General features: G+C 34.2%; 1 protein-coding gene and 1 pseudogene across 2 annotated transcripts; one reads left to right on the plus strand and one right to left on the minus strand.

Annotated features, from left to right (window-relative positions):
- Window positions 1–1620: 1620 nt before the first annotated feature.
- On the minus strand, window positions 1621–10233 carry LOC148877429 (uncharacterized; annotated as a pseudogene).
- On the plus strand, window positions 10000–13352 carry LOC148877430 (heptahelical transmembrane protein 4-like). Of its 2 annotated transcripts, none has more exons than XM_088941085.1 (4): window positions 10000–10530; window positions 10606–10885; window positions 11926–12235; window positions 12590–13352. In XM_088941085.1, exons 2-4 carry the CDS (start codon window positions 10608–10610, stop codon window positions 13241–13243), a joined length of 1242 nt encoding a protein of 413 aa, XP_088797211.1. In that variant the 5' UTR covers window positions 10000–10530; window positions 10606–10607; the 3' UTR covers window positions 13244–13352. The 2 variants fall into 2 exon arrangements, with proteins under 2 accessions (XP_088797211.1, XP_088797204.1); XM_088941078.1 differs by having other exon boundaries at window positions 10020–10497.
- Window positions 13353–13585: the final 233 nt, after the last annotated feature.

Here is a 13585-nt window from a genome sequence, read left to right on the forward strand (position 1 = left end):
TGCATGAATGGCTTACTTTTTGTGATTAGTATATGCTGTTTATGGACTCTGTGTTTGTGTTCTTTGTGATTAGTGGATGATGTTTTTTTTTATTCTATGTGTTTGTATTCTTTGGGATTGGTGGATGTTGTTTTTTGACTTTGTGTTTGTGTTTTTTGTGCTTACTGGATCTAATATGCTGATTCTTTTGTCTATTTAGACAATTAAAACTTGTGGTATTTTGATATAAGATTATTTGTATAGAAATATATAACATGTGTTTGAATATAATATGGTTGATAGTAGATATGGTGTTTGGAAAAGATGTTGGAACTTTATCTATTGTTGGGGAAAGAAAGGCAAGCAAAAACCAAGGGTGGTCCTTTCTATGAATGACAACAAGTTTAAACCTGAGAGGATTCGACAACTTAGGTGGACAGATGCCATGGATAAAGCCTTGATTGGGCTCTTAATAGATCAAGTTGCGTTGGGAAATCATGTGAGCAAGTCATTTAAGCCCATAACTTATACATCTGTTTGCAAAGACATGCAAGACAAATTTGGAGTGAGTGGATTTGGTTGGAATGAGGCAAAAAATCATATTAAGGCAGATGTTGTGGTGTGGGAAGAATACATGGTGATTTATCTCTTATTCATGTTATTAATATTATCATTTCTTTTTCTTTTATATAGGCAAATCCAAGTGTTGTTGCTGTGAAGGGGCGAGTAATGGAAATGAATGACTTGATGCATGTGGTTCTGGGAAATGACCAAGCCACAAGCAACATGGCACAAACTGGAGTAGAAATGATTGAAGATGTTGAAGGGGATGATGATGAAGGTGGTGGAAGTTTCATGCACAAACAATCAACTACACAAGGTGGATCAGCATCAACATCCACTACTAAAAAGCGGGTTCATGGGACAAAGAAGAATGGACATGATGGCTTCATTGGTATTATTTCTGAAATGAATAAGACAATGCTGAAGATTGCTTCTACTCTAAACTTAGAACCGAAGAAGACTTTCTTAGTCGTTCATCGATTGAGGTGATGATAGTGGAAGGATTTACAAATGAGGCTCTTAATGCTGTCTTTGGATATTTGGAACAGAATGATAGAGAGGCAAAAATTTTCTTTATTAGAGACAATAAATTTAGAGCTGCAATGGTGAATGCGATCATCTCCAAACTACACATCACATTTCTATATTATTTTTCTTGTCCTTGCTGGTCTTGCATCATACTTATCCCTGTTATTTTTCTAAAATATGTATATGGTTTCTTGGATATACTTTCGGTCATACTTATCCCTGTTACTATATTTTGTGTCGGTGTTGTTTTTTTCCTTGTTTAGTTGGTGTATAGATTGATGTACATGTATGTAAGGATTAATTGTTTGTTTTATTACTGCTTTCTATTGTCCAAAATTTTTCTTATGCCAAGCTAATCAGATTTCATCAAAGGCATACCTTTCTTATAACAAGAAGAAAATTTATTAAACCAAAAACAGAATATAGAGAAAGATAGTTTTAGCAATAGCAAGAAGAAAATCATTGTGTTTGATGAAGTCATCTCCTTGTTCTTGCTCTGGATTCCTTCTGAACTTCTGTGCGATCAAATCATCTCCAAACCTCACCAACTCACTCTTGATTGATCATTCTGTTACTTCCAAAACTCTCATTATGATCATTATGATTCAGATGTAGATTATAGATGACCCTCTTGCAGTTATGAAGCAATGTTACACTACTTAAGCTCCCGCATCCGCTGTAGATGGAAGAATTAGTAGTACAGAAGCTATAACGAGATTTGTCTGATGCATGTGAACCTGTACTAAAGTATTCCCTTCCTCTGCCATGGAAGATATCTATTCACTGTGATCCAGTTGTATTGATTGAACTAGAAAATGCCCATGTATGGGATGAACAAGATGGTGATGCCACACAGAACCCATCTTTGCTAGGGCTTTGGAATTCAAGGAACCCACTAGAATTGAAGTGGAATTCCTTCCACTGGTTCTCTGCTTGGGGTTTTGAACACTTCCCAAGAAAGTTAAAAGAGGAAGAACTACTGGGGTTTCACAGAAGGTCTTGGAAACCTCTCTTTCTGTGGAGCTTTGAGCATTCTCTATATTTTCTATCCATAATAACATGCCAACGAGCTATTAAAGCCCATTTGTTGCCATGAATTCGATGAGCTGCAAGTAATCTTTCTTCTTCTTCTTCTTCTGAAAATGGCCTTCTGTTAATTCTTGGGACAAGTTGGTTAAACCATCTTAATCTACAACTCTTACCTGAAAATAGAGAGAAAGTATGATTTAGAAGATACAATTAAAACCCATTTGTAAGTGTTTGTGATCTTCATAATTTAGAATGGAAATCGATTAATAAAGGACAAAACAAAGAAATCTATTATGTTGTATCATGGTGCATGGGATTCAATTCTACCAGATTGATCTTCAGAGCACATATGAAAAGTTGAAATTATGTTCAAGTTGGCCCAAGAGAAACTATAATTTCTAATTTGGAATTTCAATTTAACATCAACGTTACAGCTTTCTGGAAATAGATTAGAGGGGGAGAGAAAGAGGGAGGGAGAGAGAAGGACCATCTGTATTCCATATCTTACTTGATCTCCCTTGAAGTTTCTCTGCAATAGGGTTCCAATTCTTGCGGCCATATTGCTCAACAAGCTGCTGGAGTTTCTCAACCTCAGCAGGTGATAGAATCTTACATGGGATAAACAAGTGGGTGTTCTCATAGACAAGAGTCTTAAATAACCCAACATAGCATGCTAGGATATTCTTGTGTGGATTGAATACTTAAAGTCTTAGGGTAAGGATGAACAAAATCTGAAGCGTTTTCTCAATTTCCTGCAATGCTTATTCTTCAAGTTGGTTTTTTTTTTTTTTTTGGTAACTTAGTGCCCTTTTTGGGACAGCTTAAGTGCATACTAGAGAATGGCCGAAAGAAGATTATACCTGTTCAACAGCTTAGGTGCCCTTTTTTGAATTGTTACTAATTTTCTTTTATTGATTCTGGCAAGAGGTTTTTGATTAGGTCCACCCAAGTTTCTTGCCAACAAGTGAGAGTTGCTAGTAGAGGATATTTGATTATTTTTCCTCTAAAGACAATAAATAAGGGGGTGGGATCATCTTTGTTCCCCCATTCAAAAATTTTGTATTTCAATCAATAATTGTATAAAATGAAATTCAGAGACATCCATCAAAATAATTGATTTTCCACACTAAAACCATGCTATCTATAAGTTCTTTGGATTTATAGGTGGAGCCCACATTGAAATGTTATTGTGACCCAATGCTTTGATGCCTATGTAAGTTCTAGACATGGTACATATGCATATGTAAGTTCTAGACAAAGTTAGGAATACAAGACTGGTTTTTATAAACTAAATAAATTTGTGTTATAAGTGGGACCTACAAGTAAAATGTTTTAATGGCTATACATTTGATGTCTATTTTGGTCCCACATGTGATACATATGCATATGTCAATCTATATCTTTGTAGAACAAAAATAAATAAATAAATAAGAATCTAAGTTTTGCATTTTATTTGCTACATTTATTTTTTACAGTTCAAACAAACAAATGCAAAATTGTTTTATTAATTATATCACATTCAATCAAACAAGACAAGTGCAAATGTTAATAAAATTAAACCAGATTTGCATGGTTCAGGTTTGCACTCCCATGCATTTGCATTAGTGCAAATATGATTTGCATAGCAACCAAACACAGCCAAGGGATTGTAAGTAATAATATGGAGGCAAAACATGTATCAGTCCTTGGCAAATAGTAGCGGTGGCAATTGGGCGGGTTGGGTTGGGTTTGGTTTAGGCTGAGTTTTAACCCAACCCATTTAACCTGCCAATCCATTAATGACCCAGTTATATAAAATTAAATTGGTTAGGTTCAACCCAAACTTGCTTTAACCCAATCTAATCCACCCAAACCCATTAATCTTATATTTATGTACTTAAAACAAAAAACTAAGTGGTGAAGGTTACTATTTACACAGTTGGTCATAGCTTGGTGGTAATAGTAGTTACTATTTACACAAGTGGTGAATGTTCAAATCACATTACATACATGTGATTTTTACACAAACGGCAAAGCCATTTGACTATGCTTGGGTTTTGGGTTTGATTGAACCACTTAGATTCAAACCAGTCAGACCAACTTGAACTATCTAATTGGATTGTCTTCGAACTAATCACATCAAGAGTGGTTGAACCATTTAGATATGGATCAATCCGGTCAAACTAGACCAGACATGAGAAGTAAATCGAACCGGTTTGGATTCGGGTTGTACGGATATGAGGCCAGACGATCCAAACTGAATAAAGCAAGTGGATTCGGGTTTGTCCAAATTGGCCTACCTTGGGTCGGGTCAAATTTGGTCTAGGCTGACTGACCCAAATGACCTGAATCGAGGTGATCGAGTCTATTCATATTTAGACTAAGTTGAGCTAGTCCAGACTCGGGTCAAGTTGATTTGGATTTATGCCGATTTAGGTGAAGTGTATTGATTGGAGACAAAACTAATTTTAGTCAATAATTAATAGAAATTAATGCATTCATTATAAATTATTTCATTCAAATGAAAAAATAAAAAAATTGCTAAGGAATTAATACTTATATCTTTAGTGGTTAATCCAATGGTTACCCACTTGTCTTAAATCTTATAGCAGTACTAAAGAGAATTCTCACCTAAGAGGTCCACCTCCACCATACTCTTAACGTGCCAAGACCCAAGAGGTGTTTTATGTTTTTTTTTTTTTCCTTCAAAACTCTCCCTCTCACATTTTCATATGATTATGTTTAAATCGATAAAATTATGTTTTTATGAAAATAAAATTTTAATCATTTTTTATATTTAAAATTATATAAAATGTGCATAATCTTTATATACATATTTTAATGTGTGTACAGGTCAGCAAAAATAAGCAAAATTTAGCTGCTCATACCACGGCCATACTCAAATCCTTTTTTTTTTTGGCTTTTATTTATTAGAGTTGAGTTTTCCCAAATGCCACCTTAGTCTAAAAAATGTGATTTTGGCAGGCCCAGATAGAATGGTTGGGGATCATCAAATCCCTCAACCCCTGTTTCCATTGGCATTTTCAAATACAATAATGCAAATGGGAATGGTTGCGTTAGGTTCGAGCCTAATCTAGGCCCGCCCAACCCTGTGAATTGGGTTTGGTGCCTGTGGTCTGGCTCTAGTCCAATACATTAAAGTCAAACCTTAACTTTCATACATAAACCCTACCCAAGGCCCAATATTTCAAATCCAACCTACTCAAGACCAGACCTCGAATCGGGTTGTAGTCCGTGAATACGATTAAAGAAGTTTGTCAATGTTAATGCGTAACTGCGTAAATGATGCTGGGCCAACATCCTACCGCTCTACATAGGTGGCTAGAATTAGGGGTGATTATTCAGTTTATTCGATTAAAAATTAAATTGAATAAATCAAAATTTAATAAACAGAAATAAAAAAACGAACATTGAATTAATACCAATTTACAAGAAAACCAAAATAACTGAAACCGAAATTTTCGGTTCGATTTTTTATTATTTTGATTAAAAATTAAATTGAATATATATATATAATATTATATTATATATTATAATATATATTATGAAATTGAATTTCATTATAATATATTATATATAATATATTAATATATAAATATATAACTTATTATATATTATGTATTATATATTTAATATTATATAATGAATTTCAATTAATTTAGTTTTTTCAGTTAACTGAATATTTAATTTTGAAAACCGAAACTGAAAACCAAAATTCATAAAAACCAAACTAACCGCACTGAATTACCTAAAAACCAAAAAGTCGAACCAAAAAAATGTAATGAAAATTTTTAATTCGACTTTTTGGTTTTAACCGAATAATGCTCTATAATGGCCCGAGTGACGGTTTGCCATCTTATTGAATATTTTGGTTCCGTCTTATCATTTGGAGTATTGGTAGTCAAGAAAAAAAAAAAAAAAAACAATTTTTGTACGTAGATACTACAATTATTTATTGTTGATTAACATCAAATTAGATGCCATTAGACATAGGTGAAATTCCCCTCTAAACAGGAAAACTTAAAATGGCATTTCTTCCAAAGATAACTTTATAGAGGTAAAGAATAGTATAAATAATTGTATTTCAATCAGTCCAACCAAAATAAATTTTGGTTTGGTAAAATTACAATGCCTATTTAGTGCAACCCCATGTGACCAAACAGCCTTTGGATTTACAGAAGTCCCATGCCATGATTGTAGGGTTGTCAAAACACTCCAAAAGCCTGAAACCCTATTTGACATATGATTGATTTATCTTGGATTTAGAATTTTAGATTATTCATTTACATAGTTGGGTTGGATTGGGATTCCACAAATTTTTTTTATTAATAATTAAATCGAATGTGGATTTAACTCCATTCGATCAGATTAAAATCCAAATTTGATTATTTTAATATATAATTGAGAGGTGAAAAAGTTGATTAATGGGATTTTGGTTCCAATTGACCAAGATACCCATGTGTTTTTTTTCACATTTATGTGGGGTCTACGAAAAATTTATTATCTCTAAGTATTATATTTTCCCAAGGTAAATAATACCTATCTTTTAGGTAAGTAAGTATAACTTTCCCATCTTGGGAGAAAGTTACAAACCCTTGGACAAGACAAAATTGTCTCTTTTAATAATGATGTTTCATAGCTAAAACAGTCATTACCTTGTTTACCTGAGAAATAAAAAGAACATGAGTAAATGCATCTATCCAGGTAAACATTACCCGGCCTGGATAAGTACATTTACTTGAATAAATAACTTCACATGGCCTAAAGGGATCGAATCGTTTCTATACATGTAGGTCGGACCTCACATATGAAAGGAAAGTTCCTTTGACCTTGGAGAAAGAATTATTGGTTATTACCAAAAAAATAAAGAATTATTGGTTAATGCTTGAAGGAGTCCAAAAAAAAAGTCTAATATGGGGTGTATTGTATCGAAATCGTATTAGGGCGATACAGGATACATTACAAATGGAAACGTATCTTGTAAATCGCGTGTATCGGACTAATACATAGCGTCTTTGATTTAAATCGCGTGTATCGGACTAATACATAGCGTCTTCGATTTAAATCGCGTGTATCGGACTAATACATAGCGTCTTTGATTTAATACATAGAGTGATTTGAACCCAAAACACCACATGTGTGGCACTAAAAGCCTTAAACTCTCTATCAAACCATTTGGATATGCCATGCATTGTGATATTTAATGAAATAACACAATTTTTATTAATGCCTATCCAAATAAATAATCAATATTTATGTTTAATAACCCCAATTAAAAATTAAAAAAAAAGGTAATATTTAAAATTAATATTTTATAAACAAATTGAATAATTAATCTATCAATTCTGTATTTACATCAAAAGGAGTACCAAAAAATATATTTACATCAAAAGATGATTTTAATCTCAAGAAATTTATACAAATAAAATATTAATAGTAGAATAATTACCTTACTGCTTAAAATTTATAAATATTTAGATGATATATATCTTACAAATTTTATATATTTTTATAATTATTAATTAGTATTTTAATTTACATTAAATGACAACATATTTATTATTTACAAAAAGTAAAAATCAGTTTGCAAAATATTCAAGAATATAATATTTAATTGAATTTATCAAATCTACTAATTTACACTTATATGAAAAATTGATTTTTAATTTCAAAAAATTTATACAAATAAAATTTTTAATAATGAAATAATTATTTTAATAATTAAAAATTATGAATTTGCATATGATATATATCTTAGAAATTTTAACCAATTTTATATATTTTAATTTAAAATTATATATTTTTATAAATTATTAAATTATAATTTAATTTATACTTGAGAATTTAATTTTTGGTTAACTTTTTTATTAATGTTAAAATGTAAAAATAATAAAATAGAAAATAATTGATATAATAGTTAAGATAAGTATAATAAGTCCATCTTGGACTCTTAATTAATGCATTGTATAATATCTGTGGATTCTACTATTAATTATAATATATTTTTTTGTACACCATTAAATATATATATATATATAATACATGATTTATGGGTATTTGATCATAAATTTAGCGATTAATATATTTATAAAATTTGTATCTAGTGTATCCAAGTTTTTCATATTTTTTGTCCATATCCATGTGTTTCCAAAATGTATCCATATAATATCCATATCCAAGATGTCCAATACGATATCTTAATCGAAATCTATTGTCATCAAAATTTCTTTCTAAGTGTATAAACTTCGTTACGTGATGATCATTAAAAAACAAAAAGAACGAATAAAGACAACTCTGCCTAGACTCTCACAACAATAAATTTGAATGATAGTGGCTGCAGGCTGGCAGCAAGAGCTAAGAGGAGGGGTCTCCTTATCCTTTCGTAATGTATGAAGTAATAGAAGTCGCTTGAAATGGTTGGGCAAGCAATGGATATGGCCAACAAAATTGGGGAAATTTTGGACATGGATTGTTTTGCCGGCAACGTTTGATTTGATTGTATACGGTGGAACGCATCTGCTAAGTGCTGACCACATGTTGCTAGACACGTTCATAACGTGCACGTCTTTTAACGAGAGGCTTAGGTTTCTTTTTCTGTGGATAAATTGCTAAAACCTTCACCGAAGTTTATAACTTTTGCTGAAACCTCTCTTAAATTTCGGTAATTGTATTTATCTCCCCTGCATTTTCTAACACAGACAGTTGCAAATAGATCCCTTTTTTCAAAATTCACTAACAAAAGGTACGAAAATATCCAAAATAACAATACAAAAGGAGAATTTGAAGTTGCATCTTTACTTTTGAAGCATTGATATGAAAGGCAAATTAGAAAAATAAATATTTTGCTAAAAAATAACATTATAAGTATTTTGCAGAAGTTGTAAAAAAAGTATTTTGTATATTTTCACATCTCTTTTTAAAGGATTTTGACAAAAGAATATATTTGCACCTATATCACAAATATCAGGGGAGGTGATTGCAATAATCAGAAACTTTAGGAGAAGTTTTAGCAATTTACCCTTTTTCTTATAGCGTATGACTCTCACAAACTTGGAAAAATTTTGTAAAATCGTCATAAAAGAGGGATTTGAGTAGGCAAAGGATATTTGTCACCGAAATGAACAAACATTTTCGTTTCCCATCAACATCATAAAAAAATGAAAAAAAAAAGATACAGATGTCTCACAAAAATGAAGGAGAAACTTTGTTATAACAAATTTCTTAAAATTAATGCCTTTCTTTTTGTTTTCTCCGAAATATTTTTGCTTTATTTCTTTTTCATTTTGAACAATATTTCTTAAACGTTTTAGCATAAAGGAAAATAAAAACGCATTTGTTACGCCAAATTTCTTTCTCAAACGTGCTTTCCCCCTTTTAAGCAAAGAAATGCATTACCCTCAAGCATTAAATAAGTTACTACAACATCATTTTTTAGGTGTTGTATTAAAATTACGATCTGTATCTTTACATCTCATAAATCGTGGGTCCCAGTATTATGGTGAAATATGCGGATACAGATCCGGTTGGGAGTTGGGGCAGTTTTTTGGGGAAAGAGATCTCGACTCAAGAAAATGAGAGAATCGTCCTTGCTTCGCTTTTCCGTGCAAAACTGGAAAAAGACAAATCCAAAGTCACACATCAGTGGATCATCCAAAATGCAATTCGGGGGTTCTTCGCGTACATCCATGTGGGGCCATGAGTACACGCATGATCCTCCTCTCAGTCAGTATATCCTATAGTTAAACGCATCCTCATTGCATATTCCCTTAACCATGGCCCCACTTGATAATCGGGGAAAGTTCAACTAATAGTCTAATACACCTCATGGTCATGGAATCTTTCGCCACTGTCAGTGTCAAGCAAGTTGACTATCATGATGATGATCATTAGATCATAATCAAGCTAAGATGTGGTGCTTTGGTGAAGCTTCATCATCAGCGATGGCGATGCTGAGTCGATGCATGGTTAAAACTTAAAACAATAAACATCAGCGATGGATGATGGATCGTCCTTTTCTCTAATTCCCTGCCTAACCGTGCACACCCCGTAACGAACCAAACTATCTTCTCGTTCTTCAGCGGAGGACGGGCATCTCCATCCTCCCCTCCGCATTTCATTTCCATTCAAACCCATCACTATGTTTCTCTCGATCCTCAACAGATAACAGATTTTGATGCCTCTTCTTCTCAGAATAAACAAGTAATAAGAATAAAAGAATTCGTCAGGGAGATTAAAAACTTTTCTGCTGTTCATCCTTCTAACAGAAATTTCCCCGTTTTCGCGCGCATTACCTTTCTCGCCTTCCATATAGTTTCGTGTCGCGGATTCTCCGATGGTTTCCGCCTGAGATATTCCAAACTGATCAAATAAGCAGAAATCACGAGAATTTGCTTCTGGGTCCGTTGCTCAACCGGTGTTCTGAAATTGCTGGTATGTTTTCTTTGGACATTATATTTTGCTTGCTTACTTATTTACTATTTTTTTCTTTTGCTTTCTGGTCTGAAGAAATGATGGCAAGCGGTCGTCAGAATTGCGATAATTTAACGTCTTTTTCCGAGAAATCTGAGCAAGGTTGTTTGGAAGGAGGGAATCAGGTTCGTTACAAGGAAGGGAAAGGGAAGAGATTGTGGAAGAAGGTGAAGTATCAGCTCGTTGAGTACCACTCATTGCCCGGGTATTTGAGGGACAATGAATTCATTTTGGGTCATTACAGATCTGAATGGCCGCTGAAGCAGACCTTCTTAAGCATATTCACTATTCACAACGAGACTCTCAATGTCTGGACGTAAGGATTATATCCCAAAAGTTCATCCTTTCTTTTCTATTTTACCTATTTATTATGTTGCCATCTCAGGTTTGATTTTCCCCCCCTACTACGTTCTATGGAGGTCCCCTGGTTTTCTTTCTGGTCTTGGTTGTACTTCTGATATTTAAATGGATTTTGTTTTGTTGAAGGAGAATTTTCTCTACGTATGGTAACTCATTAGTTTTATCTTTTTTTTTTCCTCATTTCCTAATCCCAATTTATTGGATTTGGTGGAATTGCAAATTGAAAAAAAAAAAAAAAAAACATTATGGGAGAATGCAAGCTTCAGGTTTTGAAATTATCTTGAATCTCTATAAAATGTAGGTTTATTAAATTTTTAGGTCCAATTCTTGGATCTCTCAAGCTTCAAACAGTGCTAACTTTTAAGGATTGGGTGGTAGTAGATCACCCAAAATATCATATTAGGAATCTGGATCATATAAATGTTAAACTGAACCTGTCACTCTGTATTCAAGGTGAAGCCTAAATAACAAAGGATATGACAGTTCTCTGCTGTCTTACCTAAAATCTTGTTGGTGATAGGAGAGAGATTATAACTGCATAAATCATCAAGGATTACTTATTGAAGATTGTCTCAAAGTTTTCCGACTTCTATGGCTCTTGCAGCCCGGGTTTTCTCCATTCCCTTTTAAGAGAAGCAGTTTCTTGATAGTTGAAGGCATAAAAAGGAATTTTCATGGTCCTATGTGGCTTGAGAGTTGAGATGGTAGTCACTGCCATATTGAAGAATGTTTCTGGCTTTCTTCTTTTACTTATGTAATTTATTATAGCTGCCAGGCTATTACTTTTCAAGTAATAAATGAAATTTGACTAACCAAAGGGGAAGTAGGAGCAATAAAATGAATATGTTAGAGAATTAGGAGAGCTGGCTTAGTGGGTTCTAATGACTTATGAGTTCATGGGTCTTTGGATGTGTTCTAGTAAAAGAAGTTTATATTTTTCAGCCTTTCTCAGTCTGGAAATGTTCTTGCTCTAAAACCTAGACATGTTTGTTTCAGGCACTTGATTGGTTTCTTCCTTTTCCTCTCTCTGACAATATACACAATGAAAGTTCCAGAAGTTGTGGATCTCCAGTCCCTGCATCACCTGCCTGAAGTGCTGAAAAAAACTGATCTGCACGAGCTCTTGACTTGCCTTCCATCCATGCCAAACATGCCCGATTTGCGAAGGCTGCAGGATGAGTATAAGCCATCCTTCCCTTCAATGGATGTGCTTCCATCACTGTCCAGTTGGTATATTCTAGAACTTCTCACAAATTGTTTGCCTGAGCGGTTCTCCCACAGCAATCACAGTGATGCTTGTGTTCTGGTAATGACCTCCTTCCTTTGTTTGTCTGTTATTGATGCTTATTTCTATAGTTTTGATCCCAACATCCTTAAAGGAAACTGTGTGTTAATTTGTTATTGTACTATGAGAAGTAATGTCATAGCCAACTTTTCTATGTTTGAATTGATTGAAGAAAAATTAATTCTTCAATTTGGGAATATGACACTGATCGAATTAGGGAAACAAATCTCCTTGACACAATCCAGTTTTACTGACTGAGGTTCCATGAGAAGATACAAAAGAATTTAGTTTACCATTCCTATTTTCTGTTTTTAAGATTTGACAATTTCTCCTTGACACAATCCAGTTAATTCATGATGGTTTGATTAAATGCAGCGTAGCATGAAAGAGGATATGGTGAACATGATAGCACCATTGATGTTTAGACCAATCACAAGATGGCCATTCTTTGCCTTCCTGGGGGGAGCAATGTTCTGTCTATTAGCCAGCAGCACATGTCATCTGCTGTCGTGCCATTCTGAGCGCCTGTCTTACATAATGCTGAGGCTTGACTACACAGGCATTGCAGCCCTCATCTCAACCTCCTTCTACCCTCCTGTGTACTACTCCTTCATGTGCAAACCCTTCTTCTGCAACCTCTACTTGGGCTTCATCACAGTCCTGGGGATCGCCACAGCAATGGTGTCGCTTCTCCCGGTGTTCCAAACCCCGGGGTTCCGCAGCATTCGTGCCTCCCTTTTCTTTGGCATGGGAATGTCAGGGGTAGCTCCCATTCTGCACAAGCTAATACTGTTCGGGAACCAACCCGAGGCCCTCCACACCACAGGTTACGAGATACTGATGGGTGTGTTTTATGGGATAGGGGCGCTGGTCTATGTAACTAGGATTCCTGAGCGGTGGAACCCTGGTAAATTCGACATTGCTGGTCACAGTCATCAGTTGTTTCATATTTTGGTTGTGGCTGGTGCTTACACGCATTATCAAGCTGGCCTAATCTATCTCAGGTGGCGGGACCTGGTTGGATGTTAGACAATTGAGTCGGCCAGGGCGAGTTGTATGCGTGTATGTTTTATATAAATCATAATATCTCTCTCTCTGTCTCTAATTTGATTTCAATAAATTCAAGGATTTAGTGAAACGAGTAAACTCACCACCATTTGTAAATTGTAGGGTCTGCAACTTGTGTGAGGTAAGTTCGAACCTAACCTTAATCCAACCCAACCCAAGAATGTAGGGTTAGGGTTGACCCCCTTGGCCTTGGGCAATCGAACTCATTCTGAACCCGATTCTACTATTAATATTACTAATGTACATATGTATTGTAGTCCTGTCATATACTATCATAATCCATTTTCGTCTCAATTCCTAAGC

Source organism: Nelumbo lutea, chromosome 1 (genome assembly GCF_056320005.1).
Source record: "Nelumbo lutea isolate HS-2025 chromosome 1, American lotus-T2T, whole genome shotgun sequence".
NCBI lineage: Eukaryota > Viridiplantae > Streptophyta > Magnoliopsida > Proteales > Nelumbonaceae > Nelumbo > Nelumbo lutea.

Excerpts from the sequence above, each read along its gene's own strand:
- LOC148877430 (XM_088941085.1), top strand. The coding sequence starts at position 10,608 with ATGATGGCAAGCGGTCGTCAGAATTGCGATAATTTAACGTCTTTTTCC. Across the intron at positions 10,886-11,925 it reads GAGACTCTCAATGTCTGGAC|GCACTTGATTGGTTTCTTCC; the intron begins GTAAGGATTATA and ends TGTTTGTTTCAG. Across the intron at positions 12,236-12,589 it reads ACAGTGATGCTTGTGTTCTG|CGTAGCATGAAAGAGGATAT; the intron begins GTAATGACCTCC and ends GATTAAATGCAG.